A 13,872-nucleotide genomic window follows, 5' to 3' on the forward strand; every position below is an offset into this window, starting at 1 on the left:
GGTACACTTTTGACCTTTCGCGTAAATGCAAATTTATTTTTAAATTGAAGTTTTTATTTCTGATTAGAAATTTTACACTATATTTACTTATACAAGTTTACTCTGCGAGTCTATTAATTTTATAGTGATTTAAAATCTCGAAAAAGTGGTTAGGTGCATACCTTGGTGCATACCTAAGTGTAGTTTATTTAAATGATAATAATTTAATATATTAAAATGGTCAGTTAATTTATTTAAAAAATATGCTAGGCTAAAATTTAATAGGCACCTATTTAGAATACCTAATCCCTACCTAAACTATGTCAATGACAGCTAGGTACTAAAAGTCCGTCGTTTCTACTAGATTAAAAAAATCAACTCTCCTTCATAATATTACGAAAAATTTTGAAAAGCCTACTTATTTAAAGAGAAAACAAGTATAAATAAAGTTAAATCCCTTCGATTGGAAATACGCTACTATATTTCCAATCTGTTAGACTTAATTCCTGAATAAAGCAAAGTTTCTAAGCTAAATTAATCGACTGAAATCGGGCTTAACATTTAAAACCGCTTTATCCGGAACAAATGGTGCGAAACTTTATCTAAGATAGGAAACAAAGTAACATCTGAAACCAAAACGAAGCTATATAGATGAAGATTTAACTATTCATGTAAAATACCTGCTTAGCCTTGCTTAGCCCATAGCATTAATACCTAAATGTTGCCAACGTTAATAAATGCTTCTTATAACGTAAGAAGTAAGTCTTCATTTTAATGATTTTAATATTCAATCTATAAGTTTTGCGCTATGAAAAAATAAACATTGAGTTATGAATTGATTAACGGTTAAATAAGTACTCAATAATTTTACCCTCACATGAGGCCTGTATGCAGTGCGCTGTGATGCTGGACACTAATGATGATGAGATGAAAGATTTAACCAGACTGTGATGTGTTATACTATGGTCTGTTTTGAGAGTAAAGGTATCACATGAAAAATTTTTTTAGCAACGTATAATGGGCTGATTATGAGTTGCTAAAAACATTTAAAAATACATATTTCATGTGATACTTATACTCTCAAAATAGACCACAGTATAACACATCACAGTCTGGTTAAATCTTTCATCTCATCATCATTAGTGTCCAGTGACCATAGCAGTAATGTGCAATTTTTCTAAATTTATGACATTTTAAAATTCAAGCGGGAAAATCTTCGCGTAGATTAAATAAAACTGTCAAGCTGGTCCCAGGGCGTCCAATCAGCATTGATTTACAATTTACATGAAACTTACGGTTTCCCGCGATTTTTAGAGTTGTATCAAATAACAAGATTTAACCATGATTTAACAGGCTTATTTTAATGACTTCTCTTCTCTTCTTATTCTTATTGATTAATTTCATCCAATTTGCAATAATTCGCATTGTCGATATTAGGTAGGTATATCAAAGCATAATTATTTCCTAACAAGAATATATTATTAGAAGCGTCTGTCAATCGTAAGTTACTAATGGCTCTTTAAATTGCTCAACTCTTTCAGTATTGAAGTGTTCCGACAACAAAGTGAATGTTGGCCGCGTTATGGAAACTTCCCTACCTACCCTATTACCTGTAAATGTTGAGAATTGTATAGTTAGTGTTTATTTTTGTCCAATTAGGTATAATTTCTTGCCGGTTACGTTGGCATTGTTGCTTTTAAAAAAATTTAAACCTCAATCTAAAAACTTATTATAATTTTGAAAATTGAACGGAGGAGGTAAAAATTAACGCCTGATCACAGATAATAAAATTCTCAAATAAAACTATACTAGTACTTACGCCTTTTAGATAAAATATCGGGTATTTAAACAAAAATACGCGATACGCTAGCAATAAATAAGCGAACAGATTTCTGTACCAGACCAACATTTTCATTTAATTAGACCTAATTCGAGATTTAATCCTGGATTTAACAGGGGATCAAAGTAGATTAAGTACATTTTATGCCTAACGTGTTACCTAATGAAAATATGACTATTTTGTGAATTTTAGACACGGCTTAAAAAGGGACTAGGTACTGAGTAAGATTATGTAGGTAGATTTAGGTACTATTTATGTACCACACTTACTAATTAGTAGGTACATAATACAGAAACCGGCAGCCAATCCATAAGCTTATGGATTTAAATATTAATTTCTTTATTCCAGTAAAAAAAATATTATGCAATATTAAAAGCACGTGGATAGTTAGATACTTACCAAATTTTCATCACCTCAGTAAGCAGATATCTACTATCTAATATTAATCCCATAAATATATAAATACTCAAAGTACTTAACAAAAATGAAACTAAGAAGGACAAGTCTCGAGGATTTTTAGCAGAGAACAAACCTCAGCTCTACAAAATCTAATTTTAGTAAGTATCAACCTACTTACTTACATTAAGGTTTCAATTGATTGCCTTCGAAAAAATTAATTTGGATTTATATATTATATTCTATTTTAGATGTATCAATCATAAAGTAAAAAGGAAGCCCTCATTACCTGTGACCTTTAAGCCTCCGATCCAACCTTCCGTCCTTAATAGATTTCAGCCTTGTAAACTTACCTTGTCCAACTATCAATTAGATTGCATTTGTGCATGGGTCTCATAAGCTCCTCCCATGGGAGCCACGCATGCGTAAAATGTCTTCTTAATCTAGTATAAAAGCCAGAGCAGGAACGTCTGCTATCATTCCCATTTCCCGCCAAGAACGCAAAAGTTGACACGCAAAAGTTTGGTAATTGAGACATAAAAAGTTTGCAGTTTCTGTGTTACTGGATAATTGTTGACGACGTAAGTATGCTCGTGGATACTGTTTAAAAGATGACTTTCATATGATTGTATTTACTTTTTTATCCTTTTTTGATTTGTTAAAATATAAATATTAATGTAACTACTAATTATTTATAATAGAAAAAATTGGAAATACAATTAATTTTAAGGGCTTAACGATCAATTTTCATAAAATATGTTAAATATGCTTATTTATTATTGCCCAATTTATAAATATAAAAATATTCAGTTAAATTAAAAATTGTAAATAATGTAAGTACTTAATGCGAATGTAATCAATTAAACAATCTTTTTTGAAGAAACTTTGATTTTGTAAAAAAAGAATACAAATCTTATTATGAATTCCAAAACCTTTCATAAATAATTAAAAATGCCTAAATAAAGACTACAATTCTACTTTTTTGCACGAGTATAAATTTTATTTCTTCATAATTATTTTTATATCTTTTGACTATATTTACATAATGATAAGGTTATTCACATTCATATTAGTTCTGGAATGATTTTATTGAAATAAAAAGAATTTTTTTATCTACATTTGAAGTCGGCTCTACAAAATTAGAGAAATGGTATTAAAAGAGCTTTTGTATCTTAAAATAAAATTAATTCATGTAGATTTTATTAACCAACTAGCCCCGGGTCCACCCTGTCTGGTTTTGGAAAAATAAAGTCTATGTGATTTTGGAAAAATATAGCATTCCGCTGGTGAAGAAATTTTTGAAATCGGTAGGTAATTTTTGTATGAAAACATTGTAATCATAATGTAAAAAAGCAAATGTTTCCACTTTATCTAAGTACTATAATCTACAGGTTATTCTAATTCGTAGTTATATTTTTAAAACCTTTCTCATTTTGTATTATTGATTTTTAAGGAACTTAAATAGTGTCTACAGTTGTTTGAAATGATTTTGTTAATTAAACAGAAAGTGAATAGCTTGATTACGATTATGACGTAAATTAGAATAAGTGAATTATAAAATTTTTGAAATAAATGTCTATTAACCTAAATTGCTAATTAAATAAACAAAAGCGTAATTTATAAATGAATTAAAAAGCAACCTCCATAAAATGTAAAATTTTACTATTTTTTGTTCATTTATCTACTCATTATAGATGAGACTCGGCTACCGGACAAACATGAATAGGCTTCGTAGTTGCTTCGTTTTAACAGTTTCAGTTATTCTCGCCTACACATCATATGTAACAGAGGTAAGAATAAAAAAAGAGAGATAATGTAGAGTTTGATTATTCTATTTCTACAATTATTTATTTTTGTATAGGTTAAGGCTCTACCGACTGAAAGCTCATCAAATCCATGGCCCAGTTTCCCTCGCAGAAATGTAGCCGCCCTTGCCAGGGATGGCTACCTGAAAAGCATTTCTAATGGTTACAAACGAAGTATTTCAACATTAGCCAAGAATGGAATGCTCCCCACTTATAGAGCTCCTTACAGCGACTCTGACAAACCAGAGCAAGAAGATGAAGAGTCTCACGAAAAGAGAAACTTGGCATCTATTGCTCGCCTTCGAAGTTATTCCGCGATGAAGAGGAACATCCAAGCACTAGCTAGAGATGGCTTCCGCTTTGGAAGGACACAATACGGTCAACCAAATGAAAAACGTAACATTGCTGCTCTGGCACGAAATGGATTGATTCATAAACGGGACGAATTAGCTGGAGACGAATATTACTATCCATTTTACCAGAACTCTGTGCCTCCGCTCTCCGAAATGGATGGGCCGCTCGACTTTAACGAAATATATGATTACCAACAATCAATCAATCCAGATGTCTATCCACCCTTGCAACAAGTTTTCAAAAGAAGCGACGCCGCATCAATTGATTATATGAACAAGTTTGAGAATGATGCTGATGATGCTAACTGGTACTTTAAAAGAGGAGTAGTTGGCATGCCCGTGCATGGATTGTATAGACCGATGTTCATTGATTCTAACAGCCCAAGAAACAAGCGATCAATTTATTCAATTCCCGATGTTATTGATCGTAATGACATTACCCCTGATACTGAGGATTATGATTCTGGCAATGATGACAAGCGATCTGTTGGTGAGTTAATTATTGATAATAACAAATATTCCTTCGGCTTTAAAAACATAGTTTATTAAGATACGATTACTGTTACAGATGATGAGACGCTTGACAATTTCCAAAAACGTCATATTGGGTCCTTAGCTCGGTTAGGTTGGTTACCGTCGTTTAGATATTCGGGTGGACGGTACAGTAGGTCCGGAAGGGGTCGATTTCTATTCCCTAATCAAATGGAAAGGTTATAAACTCGGTGATAATAGTTATTGATGTGTAAATGTTAAGAGATATTATTGTTAGGTCTAACTGTTGGCTTCTTACTGTGCTTTTCATTAGGAGGCAAAATGCAATAAATATAGTGAGCATGGAAAACAAAAGTTGGTGTTCACGTTGTTTTTAATTTTACAACAAACAATAACCGACTTCAAGGCGATACACATAATTACATAGAGATACATAAAAAAATGAAGTTATAAAAATAATTGTAATAAACAAATAGTTCTTCGCATTAATTAAAAAAAAAATTGAGGTCGGTTAAAAAGATAAATTTGCACCGTAGTGTTTAGAGTGAATTAGATAAACGTTTAGACTGATAAATAAATGTTAGATTAATTTATCGAAGGTATCGCATGAAAAACTTGATGTTAGAGCTTACTGGAAAAAGTTTTTATGTCATAAACTGTCTATTAGTTTGTGATGTCGATGTTTAGAAAAATCTCGAATCAAAGTTTGAAACATTTATTAAAATATATTTATTTTACAGGAAGCATTCCTATGACGAGAATTTCGGGTCTGGGTAAGTAAGGTGACGTTTAATTTAAAAATGTTATGAAAACAAAAGAGATTGTGCAATGTGCAACGCATTTTTAACGTGTTTTGTTTGTTTAATTTTCACATGTAGGTATACAATTTTCCAACGAAAATTTTCGGCTTTTGAAATTAAGTAGGTAGTATTTACCTTTTGATTTTTTTTATTTACCTCATTTCATTGTTATCATGATTATTTTTTTTAATATATAGGATTTTCCCTGTAGGGATATTTTTTTTTTGTTACAAGCAATAAAATTTGCCTATTATTTTAGGGAATATCTCCTTGATTCCGAAGCTAGCACACTCGTCGATCCAAACGACGCCGACGTACCGCCGCCGGCAGTATCTGCTCACTCGCACCCGACCGGCCGGTACCTCCACAGAACGCTAAACGACCTCCCGAACGATATCCCCAACTCAATGTCTTCCGCCACGTCTAATTCCAAAACTCAAAACGACCCTTTCATCAAAAACCGCTGGCAACACAACAAAGCAGCCCCGAAGTACTACTACTTTCGATCCCTGAAAGTACCATACCATTCGTCGGGCAAACGATATCTCCTACTCCCCGCGGTGGACAATGTGCTCTTGAGGAAAACCTACAACAATAGTTTGCCGAGCCGACGTAAAAATCAGTAGCTATGCCGCTGTCCGCTGGGTGAAGCTAAGATGCGATCGCCTTAAGGAGCCAAAGAGAGCATAAAATACGTTTTCGATCTTCACGTAATTGATATAAAATTCAAAGAGGGACTGCTGAAGTGCTCACTTTTGCTCCTTATTTGACTAATATCTTATGCACTCCATCGGATATTTTGGAAATATATTAATATTGTATATTAAAACACAATATCGTAACGGGATCATGGATCAAATTAAAATAGACAATAAAGTAGATAATAATTATTTTCTCAATGTTGTGATTACGACCTAATATTACGTTCAGAGGTAAGCTAGCGGTTATCGGGTCCCTTTTTTATATAACGACTTTGGCCAGCTCACGACTTACTACGGATTTTAATAAATAATAAAAAAAAACTAGGTTAAGTTAGGATTTGAGAATGTTGTCAATCGCAAATATTAAATAATTTAGATAGATTTAACATTGATATTCCTTTATAATAAATAAAATAATTTCTGTGTTATTTTGATAATTTATATTAAAATAATCTTCTAATAAAAAACTTTCTTGAAATGAGAAACATATTGTAAAACTTAAAGATTTGTCTTTGAAAAGAGTTGTCTCTTTGTTGACTAGAATTAGCTGTGTTTGACAAATAATTACGTACTTTAATCTTTAAATCTAATACATTCGAAGCTTTATTCTAACTTCTCTTCGAACTCTACGACAATAAAATTAACTTAAGCGACCACAAAATGATAATAAATTATACTGTAGACTTGTCTAAATTGTCTTATTGTATTTTAACTTTTACTACAATTTATGTATCCTAGATAATATGTATGTATCTTGTTTTATTCTTATTTTACTGTAAATAAATGGAATATCACAATAAAGCTGTCTTATTATCTCTATAATATTAGAAATTCCAAATAATAATTAGTCTCGTGATCGAATTTTTTTCTATTCTTTATAAATCCAAATAAAGTAAATTGATATAAATGCTATATTATTCATTTATCTATATAAAAATTTTCAACTTTTGCCACCTCGTTATAATTACATAGAATGTAGGTACATTGATGTTTGGTTTGATACTGTAAAAAATTAGATTGTGTCATGTCGTAAAAGTGGAAAAATAAGTAAAACATAGAATTCAATAAGTATGCACTTTAATGCTTTGGTTTAATGCTTTCCATAAATAAATAATAATTTCCGCATTAATTGAGATATAATATGCAGGACTGGGTTATATTCTGAAACAAAATAAATCGTTTATTTTATATATTCCTTAAATTGTTTTTCCAATCCGTTATAAAATTTATTTAAGTCTAAAATATAGTAAGTAGGTATCGAATATATATTATATTTTATACTGAAAGGGAACCATGCATTACCTACATCTGTATATATGTATATAAATCTCGTGTCACAATGTTTGTCCTAAATGGACTCCTAAACCACTTAACCGATTATAATAAAATTCGCACACCATGTGCAGTTTGATCCAACTTGAGAGATAGGATAGTTTAAACATGTAGGTACCACGGGCGAAGCCGGGGCGGACTGCTATGCTAGTACTTAGATAAAGATAGAGAATATATGCAAGTAATACCTATACAACCAATCAGAGTTAAAGTCACGAATAATAAAGAGACTACTTATTTAGTATGTACGTGTATACAATTAATATACTATTTACTTGTATATATGTGTATATACATGTACAAGCGTAGTTCGATTACATTATAACGGGGTGAATGGCAAAGGTTACCTATTAGAGATTTAAGCGGAAGCAGTCCCATTACACGAAGCGCTAGGCGAGGAGGCACAATGCCCGTTATCACAGTATGGAAGGAAGATACTACAGGTGCGGCTGATGCTGACGTTGTTGGGTAAACAGACCTTCACTGTGCTGCAACCGGAGCAAGTGAAACCGGGCTGGAAATACAAGTTATGTTTAATAATGTGTTCTGGTAAAATGCATAATAAAACAAAATATCATTTTTCTGTCAGAATATGTAAAGATTCATTTATCGAAGAAAGCTATTATTACGCTACGACAAATAGGGATGGTAAATAAATGAAATTTTTTGGAAATTACGCGAAAATATCTGCATCTTTTTACTTCCATATGACGATGTTTCGGTTACAGCTTTTGCTTATCTATTCCAGAAAAAATATTAGCTTATATACGTACTTCAGTAGTATAGTTACAAGAACCCATAGATGGCAGGAAGGAAAATGGTGATCTGGGTGGACGAGGTCGGCCCTGATCTCTTGTTTCGTTGGCCAAACGTTTATGACTAATGCTTATTATCCATTTTCTGTTTCCATCGTTTTCTCCCTGTTCTGGGTTTTGCTCTGCTAGTATGAAATGGAAAGCGAGCTGAAAATAATATTTTTTTTATACAATACTTCAATTTTTTGAAGTGAAAACTTCTTTAGCGGCGTTGAGCACTTTTTCTGTAATGGGTATAAAATCTTAAACTCGCGTCAGGACACGTGACCTGATCGAAAAAGCGTAAGACGGATGGATATCAAACATGCTCAACCGTCAACGTTAATAATATCAAGTTTTCACTTCTGCCGGCACTCCCGGAGTGCAACCCGTCTTTTTTTTTCAATATAATTCTACAATAAAAATACAAGACAATAAAAGATCCTACAATAATTATATAATAATACCTGAGAAATAATATCTTTTGATCCATAATAATACTAAATTACGTATATAATGTGTTTTGATTGCCAAAAAAATCGTTATATGATCTTTATTTTGCTAGGGTCATTGAAAAAAATGCAATCTCAGAACTTTTTATTACATTTAACATTTTATTTTTTATTTATTAATTTATTAATAGCCGACATTTAATTTAGTTAAAGACTTACCAAAGCGGTTAATACATAGAAATATAAGTGACCGGCGGCCATGTTGCTCGTGGATCCTTACTTTGAGACTAAACGGAAGTTGAATGAATTTCATCATGAGAGTCATGTTATATACTACAGATACATAATGTTATCGATTAGCATGTAGGGCTGCGTTACAATATTATTACAAATTATATTTTAATTGGTAATTGGATGATTTATTATTTTTTAATAACACCAAAACAAAACAATAAAAAGCTAATGGTAGGTATATCTATGGGTAGGTATATCAGAATATTAGTGGTGTGCAAATAAATATGTTTTAACAAGCTTATCAGTTTTTTATTCTATTTTCATGAGGTTGAGATTTTTTTGAACTATTATAAACTCTTCGTGGACACAATAACTTTTGATAAGATGGTAAGCTTCTTTTCCTGAGAGGCTTATGGCGTTTGTAGGAAACTGTTACAATAGTAGCGTTTTGTTTGAATTCAATGTTTTTCCTTTTAAATCGTAATGCCGTATTTATCTGCACGGTTTTTGCTTGTCTAGTTTTATGAACCATCATATAATATATCATTTCAATTGGGTTGGGTTGAAAACAATAATTTAAAATATAGCCTGGTACACACGAATTTTCAAAATCGGCCAAACAGTTGTTAGAATATATTAGTATGTAGTGTTCTACATTAATATGTATTACATATTACACAATTTAGGAAATCCTCCATTAAACTTATTCTAGAAGCAATGAGGAAAAAAGAACTACTGATTTCAATATAAACTTATTACTTATTTCTTATTTCTTATGAAGTTATGCTTGATATGGACTGAAAAAAAATAGATAGAAGAAATACTTTTATTTAGGTAGTTTCTTTTCAAGGAAAAATTATACAAAAAGTAAAAAAAATGTTATTTTCAGATTCTTTCAAGTTCTCCATAATAATAATTAATATAATCATTTAACAGCAATTTCATCGCCATGAATGTTTATCTTAGAATTCATTTTCTTACGCAAGAGAGATGTAAAGCAAGTGGTATGATAACAATTTCAAAGGCATTGAATTGCTTTCAGTGCAATATTGCATCAATCTATTATTATTATCGTTATTGTTGATCTACAACACAATGGAAATCGTGATTTTGATACTATTCTAGAGATTTATTTGCAATTATTATAAATAACAAAGATTGAAGATGGCGAAGAGTGAAAATACTCACTTCATTTTGTGTTACATGTTTAAAAGTGCACGTGTAATTAATTAATTATTATATTTAAAAAAAAAAACAAAACACTGCGAAAAAACTGTAAAGTTTATTTTGATTGGAACCATCGTTTACGTATGAAGAAAATAGTGCTTCATATTATAAAAGTTCTGATTTCAATTGAAAGGATAACTGCGCTTAATTAGAAAATATATCGATATAATATATCTTTTCAATATGTGGGTATATGCTTTTAATTAGGATCGTAGTTATAAATAACGCACGAAGCCCAGCTCTGTCCCTTGTCAGGGTTCGTAATGAATTAAATGTTGGAGTTTGAAAAATTATACTTTCAATTGATTTCATTGTGTCAAATGCTTCTTTTGTATAAAAAGTCGGCTAACCCTTTGTATTTTCATTTAAAACCCTGTCTTCAGGATCTACTGTTATATAATATATCACTTATAAATTTATTTGTATTATAGGTATTTATTGTTTATTGGAAAAAATGTATTCATAAGCGTAATTTCAAGTTTATGAATATCTATAAGAGCAAGAATGTCTATAATCAGTTATACATATCTTGTGCATATTTCTGCTTAATTCTTGAAAGATGAGGAAAACATAGTGTATAATGTATACAGTACAGTAGTACAGTATATATATTATGTTACATGCAATGATGATATCAGATATTTCTCGAAAACCTAGGGATTTCTGTTTAGTTTTTAAAAAGCCTAACCAATCAACCAAATGACTATGCGAATGACCAAATACGTCATTTATTCATTTCACTAAATTTATTTTAGTGAAACGACATATCACTATACATTTTTAGTGCAAAGACGTAATAAAAAAGAATATTCGCTATGTTCTGTGGTATACTTTGGGATTTCACGAAATCTCTGATATCCTCATTTCTCTGCAACATAATAAATTCGATTTTTTCTGCTATGAACTTGTAAAGCCTTTCTCTATGGTCAAGAAGTAGTATTATGTTGTATTCAAAAATGTTTTTCGCAAGAGAGTTTTTAATCTAGTACAAGGTGCTTAAGGTCCTGTATTTTACTTTGAGTTTCACTAATGTTCATAATATTCTATGGTGTAATTACCATTGGCGCGGGCGGGATAATTCCTATAGGTACGTATTCCGAATACAGAATTTTCAAAAATCTTTATATGTAGTTCTATTATATCTTTAAAAAAAAGGGAATGGTTCATTTCAGAAAATGCTATCTTCGTCAAGTATTTCAATTGAGGAAATGGAAACTATAATATTTAAAAATAATAGGTATGTTAACTGATAAAACATAAATACTTATATTGTACAGTTCAATAACTAAAAGGGAAGTACGTTTAATAAATATAAAATAAAAGATAAAAAGCCTTTGCGAAGTAATTTATTTAGCCTTTATTTCGTACAGACTAATGGAATGTGAAAATACATCGGCTCGGTTGTTTGTTGTTTCATTTCATCTGAAAAAAAAAAGATTATTCTATAGTGCCGTACTTAATTGGTTATACAAAAAATAAAACCTACCTACATTTATTACGTATAGACTACCTGTTGGCCGCGACTTCGTCCAGATGACTAACAAATATATCTAAATGTTTTTTCTTTAATGTTTTCCCGACTCAATTAAAATACACTATATTGATAGACAGAAGAGAAGATTTTTTTTTATGTTATGGGGAGGCAAACGAGCGGACGCACTGCCTGGTGGTAAGCAGGTTGCGTCGCCCATAGACCATAACAGATGTTATGGTTGTTGCCTACCAGGATTAATGAATTAACATATTATTTCACCAAATAAAGATTGCATCGAAGCTTATATATTATAGATATAAGAATATTCACACATGTATTTCGAGTGATTTATTTTTGATAGTTTTACAAATATGTCTTGAAATATGAATCCTACTCCGTCGAGTCAGTTGACCTTAAAGTGAACACTACTAAGGAAAACTATTATCAAACGAATTATTAATAATAATATCTACATAATATAAGTAATACATTGTTAAGAAGATCCCGTAGAGTTACACGAAGCGTTGGGTGAAAAGACGCAACGTCCAGCATCACAATATGGCAGGAACAAGCCACAATTGGTATTGATAGCCACGTTGTTTGGAAGGCAGATCCTCACCGTGTTACACCCGGAACACGACCAGCCGGGCTAGAATAGATTAAACTTAGCTGAATGACATGTTAAACTGAAACTCGAAGATTACTTATTAGCATTGGTACTTGAATTATGCATACAGTTATTTTCTGAATCAATTTAATAAATTGCAGAACTTGATTTATTCTTTCTCTTTTAAGATTATAACTCCACCGTTTTTATAGTTCTTTTTTACCATATTGATTATTACAAGCCTCGAGGAAATGACATACAAATTTTCATTTCATTTCATAGTAAATAATTCTTGAAGTATGTATTAATGAAGTCAATAATAATTGTTTTTAGCACCTTTATTTACCTAATACTATAAAAGGGACTTATGTATAATGTAACACGTATATGAGATGAATAGGATATTAATCATAAAAAAGTGCATCAAAAATATTTTTCGTACTTGAGTTGTATAGTTGCAATTGGTGATGCTGGGCATCATTGATAAGGATCTGGCATAACGGGCATGGTTCTCAACTTCTTCGGCGTGTATGAAAAGGGCTGCAAGCTATAATAAATACTAGGATTAGAAAATTCACAAATATGCTTAATAACAATATTCACTCATAGAGGGAAAGGTTTTTATTTTTTCCTCTTAACAGTGACCAACATCAATTACCCAAAATAAAGTTATAATATGGCAGTTTTTGAATATAAATTATGTTAATTACAAAATCAATAAACTTTACATGAATCTAACGGATACAAACTAAACGGTAATAAAAACAAAACATAACATCTATTCGAGAATTTTTACATAAGCTCGATTCGTTTTTGTTTTCTTATTAAATATGTATTTAATCTAGAATTAAAAATTCCTTACCATAACAGAAAGTACATAGAAGTAGAATCTTCCAGCCATGATGATAGATGGTAGGTAGGAGTTACCAAGTGATAGCTTGATGTGGAGTATGGAGGTCTGATACGATTGATATTATATACCAGAACTTAATAATACGAAAATAGAATACATTAAACTTTAGGGATGGGTAAATGTTGTTAAGCACATATTGTATACTAGGTATATATCGTATACTTTGTACACTATATATCGGACGAATCAACTATCAACGATTTATTATATTCGAGTTTTAAAAAATAGTTAAGGTTATGAAATTTTAACATATTTTTCAATACAATATGCTTGCATGCATACTTTCAAGACGAAATATTTTATATTTGTTTACAAGGATAATAAACCAGATTATGTTATAGCTCTACATATAAAAATGAATCTCTATTTCCCTTGGATTCGGTATCACGGATTTGGATAATTTAAACTTCACGAGGTTGACACTTTGCGCAGAGACAGGACAACGTCTTTCGATTCAGCTAGAGCAATAAAAT

The 13,872-nt window shown here is 31.0% G+C and overlaps 2 protein-coding genes and 1 long non-coding RNA gene across 4 annotated transcripts; 1 reads left to right on the forward strand and 2 right to left on the reverse strand.

Annotated features, from left to right (window-relative positions):
* Nucleotides 1–2,711: 2,711 nt before the first annotated feature.
* On the forward strand, nt 2,712–7,110 carry Nplp1 (Neuropeptide-like precursor 1). 2 transcript variants are annotated; one of them, XM_089705705.1, is made up of 6 exons: nt 2,712–2,796; nt 3,910–4,005; nt 4,077–4,863; nt 4,942–5,083; nt 5,606–5,638; nt 5,925–7,110. In XM_089705705.1, exons 2-6 carry the CDS (start codon nt 3,910–3,912, stop codon nt 6,289–6,291), a joined length of 1,425 nt encoding a protein of 474 aa, XP_089561831.1. In that variant the 5' UTR covers nt 2,712–2,796; the 3' UTR covers nt 6,292–7,110. The 2 variants fall into 2 exon arrangements, with proteins under 2 accessions (XP_089561831.1, XP_089561832.1); XM_089705706.1 differs by lacking the exon at nt 4,942–5,083 and having other exon boundaries at nt 5,925–6,143.
* Nucleotides 7,111–7,426: 316 nt separating this feature from the next.
* LOC149481106 (uncharacterized) lies at nt 7,427–9,255 on the reverse strand. Its single transcript, XM_089705963.1, has 4 exons — nt 9,164–9,255; nt 8,472–8,660; nt 8,046–8,212; nt 7,427–7,527 (listed from the first exon to the last, which is right to left on the reverse strand). Exons 1-3 carry the CDS (start codon nt 9,203–9,205, stop codon nt 8,057–8,059), a joined length of 387 nt encoding a protein of 128 aa, XP_089562089.1. The 5' UTR covers nt 9,206–9,255; the 3' UTR covers nt 7,427–7,527; nt 8,046–8,056.
* A 2,480-nt stretch (nt 9,256–11,735) lies between these two features.
* LOC149481107 (uncharacterized) lies at nt 11,736–13,456 on the reverse strand. Its single transcript, XR_016316942.1, has 4 exons — nt 13,349–13,456; nt 12,929–13,033; nt 12,369–12,528; nt 11,736–11,827 (listed from the first exon to the last, which is right to left on the reverse strand). It is a non-coding gene; the product is annotated as an uncharacterized LOC149481107 (long non-coding RNA).
* Nucleotides 13,457–13,872: the final 416 nt, after the last annotated feature.

Source organism: Colias philodice, chromosome 17 (assembly GCF_061535455.1).
Source record: "Colias philodice isolate Cphi_HAF_F1 chromosome 17, ilColPhil1 Martin Lab GWU primary, whole genome shotgun sequence".
Taxonomy (NCBI): domain Eukaryota; kingdom Metazoa; phylum Arthropoda; class Insecta; order Lepidoptera; family Pieridae; genus Colias; species Colias philodice.